Source organism: Daphnia magna, linkage group LG3 (assembly GCF_020631705.1).
Source record: "Daphnia magna isolate NIES linkage group LG3, ASM2063170v1.1, whole genome shotgun sequence".
Taxonomy (NCBI): Eukaryota; Metazoa; Arthropoda; class Branchiopoda; order Diplostraca; family Daphniidae; genus Daphnia; species Daphnia magna.
Window position 1 is genome coordinate 1,945,693 of NC_059184.1, and position 22,320 is coordinate 1,968,012.

General features: G+C 40.6%; 1 protein-coding gene and 1 long non-coding RNA gene across 7 annotated transcripts in view; one reads left to right on the forward strand and one right to left on the reverse strand.

Moving 5' to 3' along the window:
* Nucleotides 1–22,320, reverse strand: part of LOC116919885 (cysteine and histidine-rich protein 1) — a 65,675-nt gene that overhangs the window by 39,395 nt on the left and 3,960 nt on the right. The window contains exon 8 of one of the 4 annotated variants that reach the window (XM_045170410.1): nucleotides 1,247–9,885. The exons of the other annotated variants lie outside the window; for them this stretch is intronic. Within the exon in view, the coding sequence (XP_045026345.1) occupies nucleotides 9,850–9,885 (36 nt within the window). The 3' untranslated portion in view covers nucleotides 1,247–9,849. Of the gene's footprint in view, nucleotides 1–1,246; nucleotides 9,886–22,320 lie in introns of those variants that run through there. 4 annotated transcript variants of the gene reach the window in all.
* LOC116919887 lies at nucleotides 8,757–21,469 on the forward strand. Of its 3 annotated transcripts, XR_006643911.1 has the most exons (4): nucleotides 8,765–8,892; nucleotides 16,131–16,258; nucleotides 16,348–16,403; nucleotides 16,561–21,469. It is a non-coding gene; the product is annotated as an uncharacterized LOC116919887 (long non-coding RNA). The 3 variants fall into 3 exon arrangements; XR_004392066.2 differs by lacking the exon at nucleotides 16,131–16,258 and having other exon boundaries at nucleotides 8,757–8,892; XR_006643912.1 differs by lacking the exons at nucleotides 8,765–8,892; nucleotides 16,131–16,258 and adding an exon at nucleotides 13,162–14,637.

The following is a 22,320-nucleotide window of genomic DNA, read 5'->3' on the forward strand; positions in this document are numbered from 1 at the left end:
TTCTTTTTTCCCGACTCTGTTGTTTATTATGGCCCGTAGCAGAGGCCACCACCTCAAAGACACAGACCTTCTGATGGTAACGCAAAGAGACTTGATGGTTATGATTATGGTAACATTTTTCGAAGAAAAGCGAGATGCCGTGATCCTATGCATAAAGAAAGAAAAATGGAAGGGGGAAAGTATGGGTGGGCGGGGAAGCCAACCAAAAAAAAAAACAAAATTGGAGAAGAAAAAGGAGGAACTAAAGTGACTGTGAGGATGTCACTCATAAAATATACATTATAAACAACGGTGGCAATTATTGGTGTACTATACGGTGGTGCCAGAATTGTCTACGGTCCCGCACGACGTGCGTTCCCCCTATATAAATCCGGCAGAACGAATGCCAATAAAAATCCCGCATCGCACTCGAAAATGTAAGTGGGAACAGACTTAATCAGATAACTTTGATCAAAACAAACGTATAGTCTACACCTATAAACTTTTATAACGTCAAAGTCTTGACGATAGTTGACACTCGAAACTGTTCAACGCTTCGACTTGCATTGATGCAGCATCATTCGCATAAAACCAAACTTTTGAATTAGAAAACGAAAAAAATGCCGTCATGTTTCGTGTCGAGTGAGAGACAAAAGCAAATAATCGTCATAATGAATACACGCCATCCATTCTAGACACATCGCAGTTTTGGCAACCCACGCGCAGACACGGACACGAATCTTACACAGCCAATGTCTATATGCATATATTTATTATATAGTCATACTTATTCACGTTGCACACTTATTTCTCTCATTTTCACGGGTGACTAACTGTCATTACGTATGCAAAATAATGTGCATGTACTCCGCGGCCCCCTCACACATTTTCTTTCTTTTTTTTCTTCCCCCTGATTGCTGACGGGGAATCATCTGAGTGTTAGGACCGAAAAAAAAAAAAACAAAACAACGCGGCTGCATTTACACAATAAATCAAAGCTTTTAGAAGGCAAATAGCGCGTTGCACGAAACTGAGTTTGATCGCTATACGAACGAATGGCATCATTTTGCTTGTTCTCACATATATTGAGGCAATACGAAAGATAAGAAGGGGTTTCTTTTTATACACAGCTACGCCTTTAAAAGCAAGCAGCCAGCTGCTTAATCCGATTCATTAGTAATGCGATATACTGGTGTTTTGTAGGACCAGCATGGTTTTGTACATTTGTCTGTCTAAAAGACGAAGGAAAATAAAGTAAAACAGGAAATTCGAAACTCGTCTTACTTTCGGCATGAAAGAGCAGTGGATATATATAACCAACATATTGGATGCATTCGACTACATGGAAAAAGAAATATATAAATAGAAAAGGGTATTATATAATACTATGCCGACAGCATTTCAGTCACAGACTATACATGAGGGTGGATTGTAAAAAAAATAAAAATGTGTAGGAATAAAGACAAAAAAAAAAAAGAAAATATCCATCAAGCCGCTCACGAAACGAAGAAAGCAGCCGAATGTATATAGAATATAGGCATAGAAGATGGCCCGGAGACAATATAAAAGCAGAATAAAAAAAAAAACAACAATATCCAAGCAGCAGCTTTTTACAAGCACCTTATCTTGAGTGGAGAGGGTTGATTTAAACACATAGAAAAAAAAAAGATAAGAGAGGGGGGCTTCAAAAAATTAAAATACGTTCAGAGGGGGGGTGTGCAGCCGGAGAAGACACCGAACTGTTACGCCGTTGAACCTGAATTTATTTGTCCCCCCCCCTTCTCTCTCTCTCTCGGTTTGTGTACGTGTGTGTGTTTATGCGTGACGAAACTATGGCTCGGCTTCACTTGGGGCTATACGGGCCAACGCACACGAAGTATGCAAAGAATGTGTTGTGTTCTTCTGTATGAAATTTTAACTCGTTGATATGTTACTTCATTTTGAGTTGAATTTAATTTCTTCTGGATGACGTGGATGACGCGGAGGAAACGTGCGGGAAGAGCAACACAACGCAGGTGTAATGTTAAAAAGAGAAAAGGCCATCAACTGGTAGCCGCACCCACAAAATGCTATAGCCACGGACACGACATTTCTATCTCCAAGAAAGATTTCTTACATAGAATCTAATAAATTTGAAAAATACAAAAATAAAACGGAGAAAACTTGTTTTTTTTCAAAAAGCAATTTGAGTTCCAGGTTGGCCACGTGTGTTGATTTTTTCTAGAGGGTCAAAAAAAAAAAAAGAATGTGACGGCAAGTTTCTCTTTATTGTCTTCCTCCTTGAGTGCGGCTGGTAGACACAATCGTTTTGCAAAAAGAAGTTGGGAGGTGTCAAACAAACGTAACACGGACCAGCTAAAAAGGAAGAGGGCGAAAAACGGAGATGGATGGGGACCCAAAGAAAAAAGAAACCGAAATACGCATTTGAAAAGAGCCAATAGAAAGAGACGCGGGCAAAGGCGGATGGAAGAAGAAGAATTACTCTTTGCCTAAGTGACAAGTCTTTGGACTGCACCATAAAAAATCCATCCCCACGCAGCATGCGATGGACACACGAGCCTCTCTCTCTTCACATTTCTATGCACAGCGTTCTTTGATGTATGCATTTCGAAACTTTTCCCTTTTATTTTTTATTTTTTAAATATAGGATTTCATTTTTGTTTTCCTCCAGGTCTTTTCCAGCATAGAAACCATTTCACCTTGCCGTCCAATTTTCTTTTTTTTTCTTCCAGGTTTTACCGTCTTTTGCAAATGCTAGATCGATAGCTTCCATCCCTTTGGCGTAAAACTGCGTGGAACCAAGCCATCAATTTACGTCTCGTTGTTAGTGTGAAAATCCGCAATATCGCAAGCAGAAAAAATGCATAATGGAGAAAGACGTATGCGAGTTAGTCCGGTCTCTAAATAAAACGAGAGGCAATAGCCCACGAAGAAGTGCGGCTCGTAAGGGTCTTGTTTCGCATCCTAACGTTTTTCTCATTTCTCTTGGTTTCTTTTAAATTTTCCTGTTTTTGACACGGTAACACGAATTCTACCTTAAAAGGAGCTAAAGGTAAAAGAAGAATTGGAAGAACACACAACCGAAAACATCCCAGTTTTTTTTTTTGTTTTTTTTTTTCATTTTCTTATTTTTCTTTTCGAGAGGTTTTGATTTTTATGGGTCGTAAGGCGGAGGAGAATCAGAGATCCAGCAGGGAGTTACCGTAAAGCGCATAGCGTACACATAAATTGTGCCACTATGGGAAAAGAGTTCTGTATACAGCACAATGAAAGGAGGGCATAACAAGATGAGGGTAAATTAGGCAATCTTAATAAAAAAGAACGGGGAAGCAAGACAAAATTGTGAGAAATTGAAGAAGAAAACAAAAAACTAAAAGTGGAGGTGAAATGGATGGAAAGGGAATAGAAGAACACGAAGAGGCGCTTGGCAAACGCGTTTGCCCAGTTGAGGTACAGCCAGTTTTGAGGCCGGCCTCTGAGTGTCTGTTTAATGGAAGGATATATTTCGGAAAGAAAAAAGAAGAAATAAAAAGGGCCTTGATAAAAAAACTAAAAAAAAAACACGTCGCCATTAACCTTGAATAATAAATAACTAATTTGGGGTAATTCCCAACTTGAGCACAAAAAAAAATTATGCAGATTCAAAAAGGTGTGTTGAAACAGAAAAGCCAACCTGTTGTACCCGCTAATTGCGCTGAAAAGAATAGCAATTAAACTTATCGCTAAAATGCCCCGTCAAAATGGATTTTCCCATTTGCAGTTTTACATTCAAAACAATGAACAAAATTGCCTATCACTCGTTGACACGATGATGTCACTCTACTGATGTAGCCACGTGACGGCGGTGCTGGCCATCAAGGCAAACTTGTTCCATCAGGGGAAGAAGACCATCAATGCGCGAATGGCGAATTCCCTCCTCTATTTCTTTTGCACAATTGAAAAAGAAATTCAAAAGAAGAGTGAGTCTAGCCCAAACTATAACCGGTCGTGATTTCTTTTGACCTTCTTTCTTCGTATTCTTCGTCGATCGTGATTTTTGACTCCTCCGTCTTCTCCTCCTTCGGTCTGTTTTGATTTTACCAACGACTCTTGTAAGAATGAACGCGTTGAAAATGGGACAATCCCGACATTTCGCGGCCGGCGTGAAGATTATAGCGATCGTATTCTCTCTGCTATTTTTCACAGACTGTGTTTCTTTTCTTGATCATTTTCTAGACGAATCAAACAACAACGAGGAAACGCTTTGCCACGAAATGAGCATCACAAAACAAACCACTAAAAGTAGAGGGGAAAAAATGCAATACACACGCACAAAAGAAAAACAATGAATAGAGAAATAATAACAGCTAAAAAGAAAAAGAAAAAAACTCCCACAAAAAAAAAGAGGCATTTTCCTGTTTAATTGACGGTTCTTTTATTTTTATTATTATTATTATATATTTTTTTTTTTTTTTGCCTTGACGGGTTATTGGTCACGGTAGAGTGGCGCCATTCTCGTCCTTCAATTTTCGTTGGAAATCAAACACAGCGGTTTGTGTTGTTCGTTGAAGGAGAACAAAACAAAGCGGCCTGCCGACCAGCAATACGCACTTCGAAATGAATCAGCATCTCGCCCGAAAATAATCAAAAATAGCAACTGATTGTTCACTCGATTCTTGTTTCCAATTCAGAAAGTTATCCGCACGGAGCGGCAACGACAGGAACAAAGAACTATTCCAACTAAACCAATTGACGCAGTTTTCCTTCCTTTTTCCCGTGAATTTACGAATGTTTGATTGATGCCTAATATAGGAGCCAACCTTCAAGCTGAAACTTGACGCATTACAATAGCGATATCGCAACCATCGTAAATAAACGAGTAGAAAGAAAGCCGATGGCGTGTGTGTCCCTGTAAGTTATGCATCTGTCGGATTTGTTTCAGCACGAATTGGCCAAACTACAAGAAGAGGACAACAACAACAACACATCGACAGGGTTTTTCCTGCATTGGAAATGTACCTCTTTCCAGTTTGATGGCGACTTTGACGACAAATCAAAAAGCCGTCATCGTACGATGCTATTTTGCGTTTTCAAACAAAAATGGCGTCCTTCTTTCACGAACTGGCCTTGCTTGCTGACCATTTGGCTACAAGTTTTTATCGCCCGTTATTGAATCCTTATCGTTTTAAGATTGGGCTCTGATAAAAACAGAATAAAATAGCCAACAGAAATTTAAAAAAAAAAAAGAATCTTTCTGAATTAATAACACATTTTTTTCTATTTCCAGGTATTTGGCTTATTAAATCCTTTGGGCGAAGGGAACGCACTTTTGATCGATGTAGAACTTGTTTTTCCTTATACCTTCTCGATTTAATTCAACAGATTTCTTTTTTTTTTTTTTAATACGAATTCAGAAGGGAACGACGGGTATAAGGACCTTTATTGCTTTTTGATGTTGGACGGAAATCGGGACGACTATCTTCATATGCATCGTCCTTTTTTTTTCTTCTTCTTTACACAACACCTATATATGCGGCGCACCGTTTCTCTGCCCATTAACTTGTTTAATGCTCAAAAGTTCCAAGCAGGGGGCCTTTTTTGCCCGGCTGCTGGTGTTGCGTTCACCCGTCATCGCCTTACTCCCTTAACAACAACAACAACAAAAATAGACATCCAACCGACTGCCTATACAAAAGCTTCCGGTCTTTACGATTCCTTTTATTCATTTTTTTTTTTCCCCTTTTTCTGGGAAGGCCCCGCATTTTAAAAATGAGTCACCCCCTTTATTCAATGCATTTAATTCATGGAACTGCTGCTTTGGATAGTTGAGAAAGAAAAAAAAAAAAAGCGATCTAATAAAAATATTAGAAAACCATCATTATGAAATAAAAGAACATCCCCTAAAGGCAATAGTTACTACTGGTGGTGGCACACAGCCCTAACACGCCCTCCTCTTTTCACTCGTCTTCTTCTCATCATCAAACGCCTACAAACGCGGCAGATGGTTACTCTGCTACACACACAAATGTCTAAAATAAATAAATAAATTAGATCCGGTACTCTGCATTATTATTTTTTATTTATTTATATTTTTTTTTTTGCTTCTGTTCGCTTTTCATTTTTGCCCTTGATCACGGCGAACACGCAATGTCTTCTTGAGTGGTATACGTCTACGCGACCATTAGCATGATAGAAAAGATTTCAGTATCTCTGTTCTATCAAACAACTAACAAACGAAAAAAAAAAGTTCTCTATATTCGAGACATACACACGCAGACACACCTTGGACGTATATAACCTTCCGCATTTGAAAAGCGGAATGGGGGTTTACATTGTCTATTATTAAGGGGAGACATTTGATGGTTGGTTCTTTATCTACTTGCTCCATCCGCAATAAAAACTCCAGTCTCGTCATTCAGAGTTGCCAACCGATGAATAGAAAAAATGGCAAGAGTTTTTCTTATTTGATGGTCAACGGGAAAAAAAAAAAAAGATTTGAAAAAGAGCTGATTGAAAGTCAGGGCTGTGTGTAAAGATCCGCAGTGAAGGGAGAACAGGGGGGCGGAAGACGAAGCGGAGCAATAGATGCGCATTTGTATCCGTCACGATAGCCAGAAACATGTGCGCCACATTGCGTTTCTTTTTCCCTTCTCTCTTTTTCAATTTTGGCTTCTATTTTGTTCGCCTTCGGTGTTTATGTTGGGTACCAGCCAGAAAGCGCCAAAAGAAAAAAAAAAGAAGAGAAGAGGATACAACATAAGAAATTCAACCCCGGTACGTAAAAATTGACTCGTCTGCTCGTGGCAATTCATTCCAGATGACCGAGCTCCAAAATCCAAAAGCGTAACGCTAAAAAATCGATTCTTTAAAATCTCATTTCACAAAAAAAAAAAAAAAAAAATCAAACACGAATTAAATGCAATGGCTGACAATGTTGCGCAGCCATTCCGTTTCAGCCGAATTCGTCGGAAAAAAAAAAAAAAAAAAACTTAATGTAGCCGTGGTCGGCATTGTTTGATCAATGCGATAGGAACACGCATCCCATCATTTTTATACGTTGAGAAAGAGAAAAAAACCAAAAAATCGGAACTTTTACGGCATTTTCTTCTTTCAAAAATTCAAACGCAAACAGAGCAATAAAAAAAAATGTTGTCCAGGCTACCGGAATTGCCATATATATCTCGGAACGTGAAGACTGTGCAGCATGTCTCGTAGCAATTGTTCACAAATAACGGCGCGATTACAATTTGACCACCTTTCACATCACGTGATAAAAGATTGGTGGCCTTCAATTATTACTGGTCACGCGTAACGCACGACGTCGGTAAGTTAAGAAACAAAAAACAACGACGAAAGAAAAACATCAAAACCATAACCGCATGTTCACTTTATGGCCACGTACGTTTCTAGTCGGTCGCATTTATTGGAGGAAAAAAAAAAAAACAACAACAAACAACTAACTGTCCAAACGATCGTCACCTAGTCATTTTGCCTTCGAGTCCGACGTATATTACAATGTGTGTGTACAACTACATTAGACTTGTTGAGGCAGCAATTATATTATAGCGTTAGTTGATCTATTGTTTTTTGTGACCTGCCGCATAAATCGAACGACTTTGCGTCACGTCAGGCAGTTGCACGCGTTAACCAAAATATCTAGACGACATAATAAAAGACCGACATTGTTTCGGATGCCATTTGCCGATGCTCCGTTTTGCTGATTAGTCAATGAGCGATGAACACGCACCAGCCGTTACTTGGTTCGCGACAGAGGTTCTTCTCTCTTTAACGAGAATTTCGTTATAATCACAATAATCAAACATCATTTCGGTGGAAAAAGAAAATCGATTCGTCAATCCACTCTAATCACCTTTTGTGCACTGGAATATTATTTGTTATATATGAGGCTTGTTGATAGTGTTTTCGAGACATTTCGTTAAAAACCGGCCGGTTCTTTATGTTGTTCTGATAATCACCCAATGAACGATAAACACGCATCAGACATTACGAATGTAACTGAGTTTCGTTTTTTTTTTTTTTTTTAATGTGTGTAGAGAAACAAGTCAGGGCCATTATCGCAATCAAAAACCATTAGAGAGGAACATGTAAGAATGAACTGATGGGAAATGAGGACAATTGCTGACACATTTCGTCCTAACGCGTTCATTGTCCTTTGCTAATACGACGTCCAAAATGTATCAAATAAATAGAATCTATATACACATTACAATTCATAGTTTCTCATTTAATCTTTTCCTCCATTTAGAAATGTTCAAAATAAATTTCATTCGCTGATTCCGCACGTAACAAACGAACCATCACAATTTTTCCCACGAAATATAACGAAAAAAGAAGAGATTGCCCTAAATTCAAATGCAACTTCAATCTAGATGGCAGCAGCAATCAGAGAGCCACAGTCGAGTCAGTCAAGCCCTACAAGTGTGTGATAGCAGTCTACACTCAGTGCCTTCGTGAAGGAAATCGAGAACAAACGCTCCTCCTACCACCGTATAGATCACAAGAGCTCCGCTTTCGGAAATCCCCGTTCCCTTTGAACCAACAAACGAATACACACACACACACAAATAACAGAATTTGAATATAATCTGATATTAGGGTGGTCTTGCTCCTCATCCTGGTTGCTTGTCTTACTTTACATGAGAGAAACATGAAGTGTCCCACCCCCCCCAGCCCAACAGACCTGATGGTATACAGTGTATTCGTTTATCCCGACAAAACGTGGGGGCATCGGGATTAGGTTCCAAACATGGAAAAGTATGCCGTCTGCTCGTCGCCTGCCCTTGATGTTTCTTTCGTCGTTCGTTTGGAAGTTTGCTTTCTTTCGTGCCGTTCTCTATAAGCTGAGCAGCTCTTCGTGCAGGGGCTTTTGCGGTGGCTGCTCATTACCGACCAATAGCTGTTTATCATGGAAAGGTATGTGCCATCATAGCATTTCTTTTTCTCGGTGTGTCTGTCGATGATAAAATAAGTATGAGGTAATAAGCGATACGCTTAAGGCTACGTACATTCCCGTAACAAGGTTCTCCCTTGTTCTCGGTAGAGTCCACCTGACTGCGTTTCTTGTTTTTCTCAGCCTTTTTCTCTCGAATAGACGGCCGCAATCGCTTATGACGCAACACATTCTGTGGGATGTTATTACACATTATCGGTCCCTTCCCCCCCAATTTTTTGTTTTATTTATTTCTTTTCGTTCATTGCCGTTAGTTTTTTTTTTTTCTTTCTACTTTGGCCGGAACTCATTGACGACATGTGCGTTCGAGGAAAGGGAAAGAAAAGTTTCGATCGTCGTTTGTTTCTTTTAATCTTTGTGAATACGAAGAGAAAGAGATAGGAAGCTTTCGTTTCTAATGCCCCCGCACTTCTTTTTATTTGTCCCTTTTCCTCTTTTTTTTTCTTTTTACATAACTTCGCCCCCTCCAATTTTTCTGGGAAAAACGCCATTTGTTCAGAGCTCTCTGTTCATGTCCGCCTGCCTTGATATCGTTTCAATCTTTTCGGACCATTCTTTTGCGTCATTCTTTTTTGTCCTCCCCCCTTTAGTCGAGCTCTTGTGCCCTACACACTCCATCCTGTGTGTGTCTTGTCGCTCCCCTCTTTTTTTCTATCTATGATTATACATTTTTTTAAAAATCAAGAAATTCAGAAAAATGGAATTAAAAAACAAAAAATAGAATAAAAGTTCATTTGTCCCTTTTTTTTTTTTTTTTTTTTTTAACTATCTTTCATATGTGTGTCGTTTGTTGAGCAGTGGGGAAAAAGAAAAAGAAACAACAGCACGATTTCCCGGAGCGGCGGTTGTTCACGCTGGCAGTGACAGCCGGCATTTAATTTCGTTCCTCCCTACTGGATATGTATGTGTGTGTATATATACTAAGGCAACCGAAGTTGAATTCTGCTTCTTTGCAACTAGAAATGAATAAAAAGAGAAATACATTGCATATCAATAGCCACGTGAATGGGTTCCATCATCCCAACCCCCCCGTCCAGGTCTCCCTTTTCTTTACACAAGAGTCGAGGCAAAAAGAAGGGAGGAGGGGGCTTTATAAACGATCGACTTAGCATCTCATTCAGCCCCACAAATCAGTCACGATTTTCTTTGGGGCCTACAACTTTTTTTTTTTTTCTTTCTTTCTTTCAAACATGCCATCCATCGTGCTGTCGTCGGGGGTGGAATAGAACATGAGAGAAAGGGAACGAAAGAGAAGTGAAAAGAATGAAGGAGAGAAACAGAGAACGGAGGAGGGCATACATATCAATCCGTTATTCAAATTCCATTGAAAAAGCATGGAACGCTCTGGAACTAAACATTTTTGTGTTGTTGGCCCATTAAGCTGAATGAACAATCCTCCTACTTCAACTGATTATAGCGACACAGACGTAGGAACCCCAACTAACGGTGCAGTATAGTAGCTATAAGATACACCTACGTCATAATAATGATCGGTTCTTGAAAGCTAACACCGTGTCCTTCCTTCGATCGGTGTATCTCCTTCGTGGAGCCAGGGACGAAAAAGTTTGGTGGTCACACAAAATGAGGGAGAACAAGAAAAAGGGCCGAGAGTTGTGGGTTACTGTTGTGGTTTTTGACTATCAATTGCATCATTTCCTTGTCTCACAAGTTGCAGCGAAGGAGGCCAAACAAGAGGAACAAGAACTTGTTCTTGTAGCCCAAAATGACCTTCTGATACGAAGAGACGGGCAACTCCGACCACATGCGCTCTGCCACCCAAACAGTTAGGAACAACAGCAAAACTATACACATGTCTAGAAGGTATACAGTACGTGTGTTACACAAGAAGACAAGCCAAAACAATGTAGTCTATGACGATCATTCTTTGGCCGTGATGCATCGAAAAAAGATTTTTAGACTACGGGTCGATTGTGAGCCAGCACATTACCGCCCAGGTAGAAGGTGACGTGACCGCTAGCTATCCAGTAACACTGGCGACATCCAATTAAGGCTCTACAAGGGCATACCAGTATTTATTTATTTCTTTTTCTTTTTCTTACTCTGTACGTAGGTGTGTAAAACGTAATGAACCACTGGCACATAGAACACGGGCCTCGTCTGTCGGAAATCATTATTCTTCTTCTCTTCTTCTCTATTTAAGTTGAGAATTTCGTGGCCAAAAGGTTATGGGAAAAGACCGCCGGCCATCTCGGCACAGAGGGGGAAAAGAAAAACATGTATAGAGAATGAGGATATAACACTTGACGATCGCATAAAAAAAAAAAAAAGAAACCCCTCTGAACGTAGTACACCGTGTATACCTGCGCGCGAGATACAAACGGAGGGTAGACGATCATATAAAAAATTATAAGCGCTAAAAGAAGAAGGGAGAATATAACAATCGGGGAATAGCGCGGCTCTGGATGTAGAAAGGCAACACACACACAAAGAAAATGTCGAGGGAATGTAATAATAGTTTCCTGTGCCAATCTTCTTTTTTGATCTCTCAGCGACGAGAGTTTCTCATCTATTTTTCTGACAGCCTGTCTCTCTTGAAAAATAAAAGAATAGTTTGAAACAGGGAAATAAAAAAATAAAAAGGAGGACGAACACACACACACACACACACAAACTGTAAAATCAATTGATGTCTGCGTGTGTGTGTCACACATTTTATAACGAATACAAAGGGCAACAGAGACACAAACAAACGTTGGCCCTTGTTTTATTTCGTCTTTTTATCTATTCTCTTTATTGGACCAGCAACGAAATCTGAATGGATTGGTAATGAGACGATTTAGACCCCGCTGATGAGAGAAATCTAGCTGAAATGATGAGATGCACAAGCTTCTTCTACCACACATTCTTTTTCTTTTTTTTTTTTTTTCCTTTGAGCCTCCATTCAAGTGTAACTAGTCTTTTTCATCATCATCATCATCATCATTCGTGGGGCTCTTCACTGTCTCTTGTATACTTGCCGGTTCATCTAGCAATCCCGAAATGATAGCTCCAAGGGATTGCTGGAGTGGGGGGGCGAACAAAATCAAGAAAGACCTGAACATTTCTGAAGCTCTTCATCTCTCATCTAGCTGAATCACTCTGAACTTTATTCTCGAGCTGAGTGTGTCTAGCTAGTCTCCAATTCTGCACGACTGCTGATGTCGCCAGTTTTTCTTCCGCACACACAGTGCGACGCTTTGATCGTTAAATGTCCATTCGATGGGGCGTAGGGGGGAGGTCTCTCTCGAAAGACACACACGGTAAGAAAAGTGGTGGATGAGAACGCTTCCGTCGACACACGGACTCGTTCAACTCGACCATTGCAACGATCAAAAAGAAAAACTATCCGTCATCGTCCGGATTTAATCTCATTTTTGCCACATCGACGACAATGGATGTGTCCCTTTCTTCGCATTCCCTGCTGTTTTTGACGCATCGCAGTCGGCAGCCTACACGATGCAATGTTCTTTTACCCGGCATCCATCGTTTGCCCGTCTTTTTCGATCGTCGCCCAGCCAAAAATATTCTTTCCTGCGCTGTTTTTTTATATCATTTTTCACACTAGCTCGTACTATCCACGTTCTCCCATCTCTTTGGTCGCTTCCGGCTCTTCCGTCAGTGTCCTGGACGTCGATCGGACCACCTCCTCTTTTCAATTTCATGACACACAAAAAATGAATCAATGTTTCCATAGGATCTCCTCTTCTCGCCTCTGTCCCTACACCGCACATTTCCCTTTCACGTCACCTCCCCCCCTTTTGCCTCTCTTTTGATCCAAACTATTAGTTCCATTGCCTCTAACTCCGACAATGGAATGGCAGACAAGGCGATACGAGGTGTTTGCTCCCGACATGACATTGGCTCCCGACAAATCGAGTGATAAATGCATTGAAGAGACGGTCGGTTTGCTACTGCCTCACGTTGTCTTTCGTTGTTGGCTTGCCTTTCTCACTCTACCCTGTGAATATCTGGCCGGGGGGAAGGCAGCCACAAGTCTAGCGCACCCACGTACACACACGCACACATAATGGCGACAAAAAGATCAAGCAGAGGATGAGGGGTTGCTTATAGTATCGTCGACAAAGATTTACTGCTCGTTCTCGCTCGAATGATTCCCGCCGGTCGTCAGTCAGAAATCATCACAATCGAATCAATATCTATGCTAACCCATCCCCCATCTCTTCCCCTCAAACTTCTCTTTTTTTTTTTTTTTTTTTTTTGGGGGGGGGGGGGAATGGGGACGTCTTTTTTTTTTTAAAGAAAAAAAGTCAGTTTCTCATTGATCAAACCTTTTATGTCAGTTGGAACCGATTTATCAATTCCCCGAAAAGAAGACGAAAAGAATTCACGAAAGGGATATTAAAAAAGAAAGAAAATGAATGAGTCCGAAATCCATTCAAGTAATAATAATAGGCTACAAAAGAGAATCCGAGGGATGGAATAAAAAAATAATAACGAGCTTAAAAAGGAACATAAAGAAAATAATAAGACGAGCTTTAAAAAAAAAAAGAAAACGAATAAAAAGGAGATAAAAAAAAAAATAAGAAACAAAAACTTGAATGGTGGTCCAGCATTGGCCTGGGTGACTACACCCGCGGTGTCGTGTCATCCATCACGTCACATGCCGCTGGACAAGAAGAGACCCGGCATCCGGGTTTGACGGGTCAAATGAGATGTAATTGCCCCATCACAAAATAAGAAAAAGGGGATTTTAAATATCGATGAGGCCCAACAAGAATCGCCATTTTGTCCCAGGTAGATTAGACAGACACACGCTATTTTTGTTTCTCTAGTTAAGACGGAGCTGGTCTATTAGAAGAATCCAGCAATGAAAAATCGAAAAGTAAAATTCACTGCCATACGTTAATTTTCAAAAATACGACGCTATATCAGGAAGAAGAAAAAAAACATTCCGTAGTGAAGGAGAAACATAACACCTAAACACGAAAACAAAATGGCGATGCGATGGAGCAATCATCAGAAAAAAAAAACATTTCGTCTTCCGTCTCATTTGGTGCTGTTGATAACAATCGTGCCCAGGTAAATAGTAATAAAAATTCTTCTTTTTTTTTTGTGCCCATAATTACACATTTCAAACGTGGAGGACACACACCAGCAGGAGGAAGGCCAAGTAGTTAACATACACTCTCTCTCTCTGTGTGTGTGTGTCTGTGCGCTTACGTCTATACTCCCTAGTCCCGCGGCCATCTCCTCCTTGCATCCGGACTGAGATATATAGGGAGGGGAAAGAAAAAAAAAAAGGTTCGAGTTCAAGGCTGTTATTTATTTAAAAAATTATTTTATTTTTACTTTGCACCCTCAGTCTCTTGTACGAACCAATCAGAACTGAGAGAGAGCTACGTGTTATTATTCATCTACTACCACTACTACTACTACTACTACCTCTTTTTTTTTTCCTTATCTATAACGATATGTAATTTTTACGAGAGGGATTATTCTTTTTCGTTACGTGGCTACTGGCCTCGTCCAGTAATTACAGAAGCAATAGAACAAGCCTCTTCCAAAAAAAAAAATTTTTTTTTCAACAGTCAACTACAACATATCCAAAAGACCGGTTACGTCTATTCATCTCCATATTGGATGTAAAAACATTTCAAATCTACATATTTATTTTTTTCGATAAACACGACAAAACAAAATCACCAAAGACACGCCTTTATTTCTACTATCCAGCGATTGAGGGCCAGGTAAAACGTTCGTGCCACAATGGCTCTTCTTTCCAGCAACCACAGGAGGTTAATTGCGTCAACCGCGTTGATCGTAGATAGCCTTCTCAGTTGTTTACAATGTTCACAACAAAAAAACAACCCCAGCATGTTTTCATTGCTTGTTTTTTTTTTCCCCGACCAATTCGAAAAGGATAATCGCTGGCCGATCCATCAGCGCCACGTATTGTATTCGCTGGACACTGGTATTACCCGGTTGGCGTGCATTGCGACCATATTGGGCACCTTTAACAGAACAGTTTTGACGCGAACAGGTTGTTTTGTTACGCTACACGTACCGATTTCGTATACGAAAAGACGGATGTTAGATACGTGTCCAAGAAGCAGCAGTTTTTGTTTTCTGAATCATGGGGTATTGCTCAAAATGCCATGAGCATTTTTTTTTTTCGGGCATCGTGCACGTACAATTGACGAATACATCATCAGTGGCTATATAGCGAGCTTTCGTGACTATCGGTCATGTGCAGTAAATGACACACAGCACTAGGTATATACACACACATTGTGAACTTGTTAGGCATTACAAAGCACGCGACCAGTTTTCATGTCCGTCAGAAATGAAAAAAGTCTTTGTCCATCCAATGACCCAATTATTCATTTGCATATATCAATCTTTACTCGGTCGACAATCGGCTTTGTGAACAACAGCTGGTTGGACAAGAATTTGCCAAGAACCGTGTACATTTTGTGGGGGGGATTTTCCCCTTATCCAGGCCAGCAAAGTCATCAACATGACATCAGCAGTCTGCCCACCCCCATCGATGTATAGAGACATGCACTGCTCGTACAACTCTTTGACTTCTTTCATTTCTCCTTTACACTTTTGTGTTCCCTATATATATAGATTTCTTTAGGAAGCAACAACCTCTTTATTGTCATCTACAAGGACCTTCATTTGAAATGAGCCACTGTACTTGGTTACCTTTTCCTATTCAATCCGTTCATATCCGCCTCGGCCTCTTTTTTTCCTTTTTTTCCGTATCAAAACGTTACGGTTTGATTAATTCTGAGCATCTCTTTGCTAAGCCCTTGAGAAACGACCGTGAATGATTTTTTTTCATGTTGAAATAAGCAATTCGAAAGGAAAGTTTAGACACAATGACGGGCTGACTGCTAGTCAGTCTCACTCAAAGTTAAAAAAACAAAAAAAAAAAAACATGGAAAAATGCTGAATTCGACTTCATCGTGATTATTCGGTCGTGAGTAAATATCATCATTCACGAATAATTATGCTTTTCTCATTTCCTAGTGGCAAGATCATGCCATTAGATTTTGTACAAGAGGATGAATGCCAACGGTTTCTCTGATTTGATTCAAAAATAAAAACGTAATCGTGAAAGTGGGAATGATTGGATTTAATTAAATCATAGATTGACATTCAGAATCTTGAAACTTCGTGTCAATCTCCCGTTGGATTGAACAGTTGAAATTGGATATTTTTTTCGTTTTAACAGACCAACGACCCTGGTGGGTACGAACATGTTAAATTGAATGTGTTACTCAAAAGGTGGAAAGAAAAAAAAAAAGCAACTTGGGTCAACACCCGTCCCTCCCACCCTCCACTCGACTGCAATTGAAAACGGTACAATTACACCCGGAGATTGAATTTCTTTTTTTTTTCTTCCAATTTTTGTGTCGGACGTGCCGTATAACCAATTTCTTTTTCCATAGGGAGACGGATGAATGATTCGGTCCAGCCAACTTAAACGCCAATGAAGTTATCGCCGGTACGTATGAACTGCGCTCTGCTTGCCTCAAAAATAAGGACGAATTCAATAAACTTTTACGTATCTTAATATCATTCCCCCTTTTTTTTCTTCATATTGTCATCTCTTCACCTCCCCAATTTTTTTTTTGGTCCCCGTTCTCTTGATCGACAAACAGCTCCCGGAAAAAATGGTGTATATCAAGATCGACAAATGCCAGGAGCGAAGAAGGAAGAAATTGTAGCGAGAGGCTAAAGTAATAAACGTCAGTCAATTTCTATTTGCACGACGTAGCAGATATCAGTGAGCCATTTAAAACACGTCCGGGGGGATGTGTTCTGTTTATACAGCACGACAACATCTACATACATCATCGAAAGAAGAGAAGAAATAAAAAGATGTAGTAAGTACACATAGCTTCTGATTTCTCATCAGCCCTTTGACTTTTTCTTTTCTGTTACATGTCGCGGTTTTCGATAGCTCGTCTTTCAATCGTACTAAAGAAATATTGACTATATGGGGGGTCTTTGGGTACGATCCTCTCTCTTTAAATCGGCATCTTCTTACAAATTCGTTTTCTTTCCTTCACATCTTTCGTTTCGAAATGTTATCACGTCAATCGTCGGGCTACCAGATGATATTGAACCGAAAGAGCCCCAAATCCCGGGGACCAATCCACCGGTTAATAACGAGGAGACTGTGCAGAATTGAGAGCAAAATGGGTACAGTAATAACAGGAATTTCGTATGTGCAGTGGGTTACCACCTCTGTGTGTGTTTATGTTTCTATTTGGCTCTATCGGAAAACATGTCGAGACTAAATTTAAAGCAAAAAGAAAACGGGGCCGATCGATCGTCTAGACAGCCGTAAGCCGGAGGCAAACGGAGTTGGGAAGAACGCCGGCGGAGTGAGGAGCGAAATCACGTTCATCCTAGAGCTAATGCCAGTTAATTCCCGCGCAAGTTGAAGTCGGTGTGAGAACCTTTCATTAGGGAAATAGTATAAGGAAGGAGAAAGAATAAGTAAGAGAGGAAATCATCCTAAAATCTACAATGTTTACAAGCAAACGAATGGAATCCCGTCTGACGGAAGTGCTGTTGCGATGTCGTGAGGCCAGCGGGATTAACGAAAGAGAACGTAAAAGAAAGTCAGAAAACAACAATATGAAAAGAAAAAAAAAAGAAAATCATCACGTCATCACGATGCCAACGGGCTAAGAGGGAGGGGGGCTTTTTCTTAACACTAAAGCAATATGCAATTGGCGTAACTGCGGTTCGTCTCTTGGAAACCCATCGTCACTCTGATAATTCATTTCTTTTTTTAGAATTTAATCTAAATCTAAAATCGAGGACAACGGGTCAAGTCAAGCGCGACATCTAGTTGCATCGGCCACGAGCAAGCTTTTAATAAGTATTCCTGTTCATTTTGAACAATAATCAAAATTATTAAGCCCCGATTGAAATAGCGTGAATTGATTTCGATTGAATGTCGTGTGTCAAGTTCGGTTTTAGAACAATAGTTCCAAATATAATTTTTTTTTTTTTCTTTTCCGAGAACCAATTACATGACAGTAACTAACGTAGATTGTACGCAGCGACTGTCACGGCGACTTGCTCGTAAAGGGATTTGATGGTAGGAGGAGTCTAGCGCAATTACCATGTTTCCTGTCCTCTGTTTGTATGTGGCACACAATAGCTTTCAGGAAGGGGGGAGAGACGGGTGAGGTCTGTCATCATCAGCTATTCCCTTAGAAATTTTTTTTTTACCCTACAACCAACGAAGAGGGGGGGGCTCTTCGTCTCCGTGACATGACGCATTGGAGAGCAGCCCTGAGAGACGGACGCTGAATCAGCAAAAGAGCTATGGAGTGGAGGGAGAGAGTGGAGGGCACCGAAGCGAAATCCATCGTGCGTTGATGTATAGTGTCGCTCCACTTGGCGATGTCATAGAAACTGGTCACAACGTCAGTCAACTTTCACTCTCGACGACCATTGCTCTTTCACACTCGTTGTTTTTCTTAGTCTATGCGATGGGGAAGCTCATTACTTACTGCGAACCATATCTGCCAAATTGTTTCCTTCGACTCCTGCCTCCTCATTCTTTTTTTCCTAGTTTCTGTAAAGAACTTAATGAATTGAGTCATCCACAGCGACGCGCGATCACGCCTTATTATTTACTGCGGGTTGGTTTCTAGCCGATTTGATCCGGCTTCGATTGTAAACCGTTATGGATTATTCCTTCTGGCGGCGCAACTGATGCGATTCAAGAACACAACATCCTCGCAACAACCAGAAACTTTTTCGTTCGTATAATATTCTTTTATATCGGCACCGAGAAAGGCAAGGCGACGGTTGCATACAGAAGAAGGAGTTGTACTCTCTTCAACGATTTGGGAAATTACCCGAGTTCTCTCTTTGAAGTGAGTAAAGAAAAGAGTTGCGCGGATCATTACATTTCGCCAGACAGGCACTAGGGGAGAAAAGGAAATGAATAACGAAGCTTGTTGTTGGTCTAGAAAGAAAAAGAGGGAGAAAAAAAAAGAAATACTGTAATGTTCTGCCTGCTTTGTCCTGGGGAGAGAAAAGGATTGATGTGTTCTGCTGGCCAATCCAATTTCTGTGGTCACAACGACATTTCTAGAAAAACAAGCGAAAAGAGCCGAAAAGAGAAATGATGACGAACTCCCTCATTTATGTGTGATGTAGCGCTAATGACAGGTTTTTGTGGCCAGCTGGAAATTTAATAAATTGTTATGCCTCTCTTTTTTCTTTTCCCTTTTGTAGTCAATACGGTCAGACAAAGTTCCATCCCATCATTTGCTTTTGTTTTGTTTTCTTCTTTTTTTTTTTTTTTCCCCCCTTAATGCTGGCTTTGTACTCGAAACGACTGCCAGTTATTAGAAGCCAAAACTGCCCCCCATGTGTATGTAAACGGAAGGGCGCAGTCGTCTCGTGAGCGTGAAAGCCCCGAGTTATTCGATGCACTTAATGACCAGTCATGTCGTATATTATATGCGTACAGAAATGGACAGAGCAGCGACTTGGCCGAGATAAAATATATCTAGAAACGCCTCTGAGAACTAAAAAAGAAATGTGATTGAAGGTAACTCTCTTTTTTTAAGTTCGTCCGTTCGTGGATGCAAAATGGCAATTACGTCAGAACTACAAGGCGGGATTGTTTCTATTTTTCCGCGGAGAAGAGTTATCATTTATTTTACGGCACCCTTTTTTTTTTTTATTCTCAGAAAAAAAAAGGAGTAAATGTTAAATAAATTAAATCGGGCGGGACTGGGGAGGGTTTCCTGTTTACAATTATCTCGCCACCCCTTTCTCCCTTTGCCGCCACCAAGAATTAGAAAAAGAACTAAAATTTTTTAATTTTTCTCTGATTGTTTTAAAAAAATGATCCAGGTATCCAAGGCCCAAAGACGTGGGAATCCGGCATCTTTTTCTGGATAGTGGCACGAGATCGCTCAGTTCAATACAGGCCGCCCGTCCGCTCGTACTCCCCCCTCACAGACGCCATGGAGCGCAACTTCCCACTAAAGAAGCTCCTCGTAAAACACAAAAATCAGGTATTTATCTCCTCAACTAAGGTCTGTTTTCTCTTAACGTTGGGAAACAATTGCCGATATCCGAGAAATGAAAAAGGTAATCATCGAAAACCGTCAAAATCGAATGGTTTCTCCGAACGCGCGCACAAAACGATCACACACACACAAATCGCCTTTTTTTTGTTGTAACGTCACACACACACACACACACATAAAGAGATACATAAAAAGACGAGTTTATGGATTGGCTCTGCTTCGGCCAGAACGGACTGATTACAGAGAAGATAGGCTTATCATTATCTTCCGGATTCAAAAACAAATTTGATGGGATAAAAAATAAAAGAGGCTACCCCCATTGCAATAGCGAGATGGCATCCATTATAATCCTCAAGACTGCTTTCCTTAAGCTTCTTCCTCCCTCTGTTTCGAGAGCCTCGACCTTAATAGCCGCGTGCATATCCAGTGTATACAGCTTCTATCGGAGCCAAAATGACGACAACCAACAAGGTTAAAGAGAAAGCGTTTAGAGCTTAAGTCGTAACAAGAGCCATGAAGAGGATCTAAGTCCCAATTGTCCGCCGTAGTATTTCATATTGGCCCACACACACGCACACCTTATAGCTGCTGCCTCATTATGTTTCTGGCCTTTCTTTTTTTACGACCCAAGTGGCTATGTTTTCTGTATATAACTTTTTGAAGCGAGAAACATCCAAGAGCTTTTTAGCTGGGGCATAGAGTCAAGAAACAGGGATAGAAGGATGGTACTGGGGTTTCCTCCCACTGAAAAACATTGACGTGCACCGTTGCATGCAGAGCGCACTCTTTTTTTCTTCCTTTTTTCTAACGGTCCTCTTTTTTTTTCTCTAGTGCTGCTCGTAAATTGGAGCCATCTGGGCTTACATTTTTATGTTCGACACTTTCCTTCCTGTGCCTGTTTCGCGTCCCCCCCGTACTTTTACTGCGTCTCCTCCGCCCCGTGAAATCAAGCGACCCCCGCACGCACGGCCCCTCGCCACGTTGCAAATAGGGAAATCATTTAGGGTATAACATATTAAGCGAAAGGGGGAACTTCGATTCACATCAACTTGCGATAGGAAACCAAAAGGAGTATAAAGGTAGACTGATTCCGGGGATTTGCAAAAGCTCTAACGCCCCATCCGCCCATTCGGCACGTTTCTCCGACATGCGATTGGAAAATGTCACCATCGACTTCCCCGTCTATTACGATATATTTAGGTGATCCAAAAGGCAAGCGTTTTCTTCCCAATTTTTTCGTTGAAAATCTACTACTAAATTCCATATAGGATGATGTCTTCGTTTAAGACCCAAAAAATAACGACGTCCCTTCTACCCCCCTCAGAGCTCCCATTTTTTTTCAATCTAAACTTGTTTTGGATTTACTTAATGGTATTTCAATATGCCTAAAAATGTAAAAAAAATAAATAAATGAAAACCAACAGGCACAATGTATATACAGACGTAAATGTAATCTAAAAGTAAACACAAAAAGTTTGAATAAATTTCCTCAACCAGTTCTTGTCTGAATAACTTTTGGAACATGAAATGCCACGAAAATGAAAATACGTCATTCAAGGAAAAACCAAATCGATCCTGCTGGCGCAATAGTCGTACACGTACCCCCGTTTTACATAAAAACTGAAAATGTAGTCGCCTAGCAAATAGATTATTCCATCTCACTGTGTCTCGTATCATTGCTCCGGCTACGCCCCTCACGCTCGCACACGTCGACGCACGCTTTTCTTTTTTCACGTACCTTAAAGGACAATGATGTACACGCATATTATACACGATGTGGGTTTCCATTATTCAAATTAACATGTGCGACGTTAGTTGTTGTTTTTTGCCTGTGAGGACGCCCACGGCCAAAAATGTGGAGTACTTCAACTTGCAACTATAATATAGACCCTTATGATGCCATGTTTGTTTTTGAATGAATTAAATACCAGGGAAACATTGACATTTGATACTTTCACACGAACGAAACGCGGATAGAAAGTGGGAATGTTTTTAAAAAGTTCCACTTGACAGTGTCACACTTTGGTCGTACTCTTCAACGTCGTCTTTCCCAACTTGTGAAAACTTTTCAGCCAAAGTGGTGATGGTAAACAAACGAGGAATATTTTCCTAGAACACTAACAGGCCAGCCTCGGGAAAATATCCGTATCAATATTTCATCAGCTCAGCAACAACAGGGTCGTAATTCTTTTTGCATTCGTGCTAGACACCTATTCACGAGTGACGTTCCCCCCATAATGTTAACAAAGAGAAATGGAACTTTTGGTTGTATACGCGAACCGCTGGCGTCCGAAATGTTACACGTGATTTTTATGCGTTGAGACGGGCGTCAGTTTGCCCAACTTACGT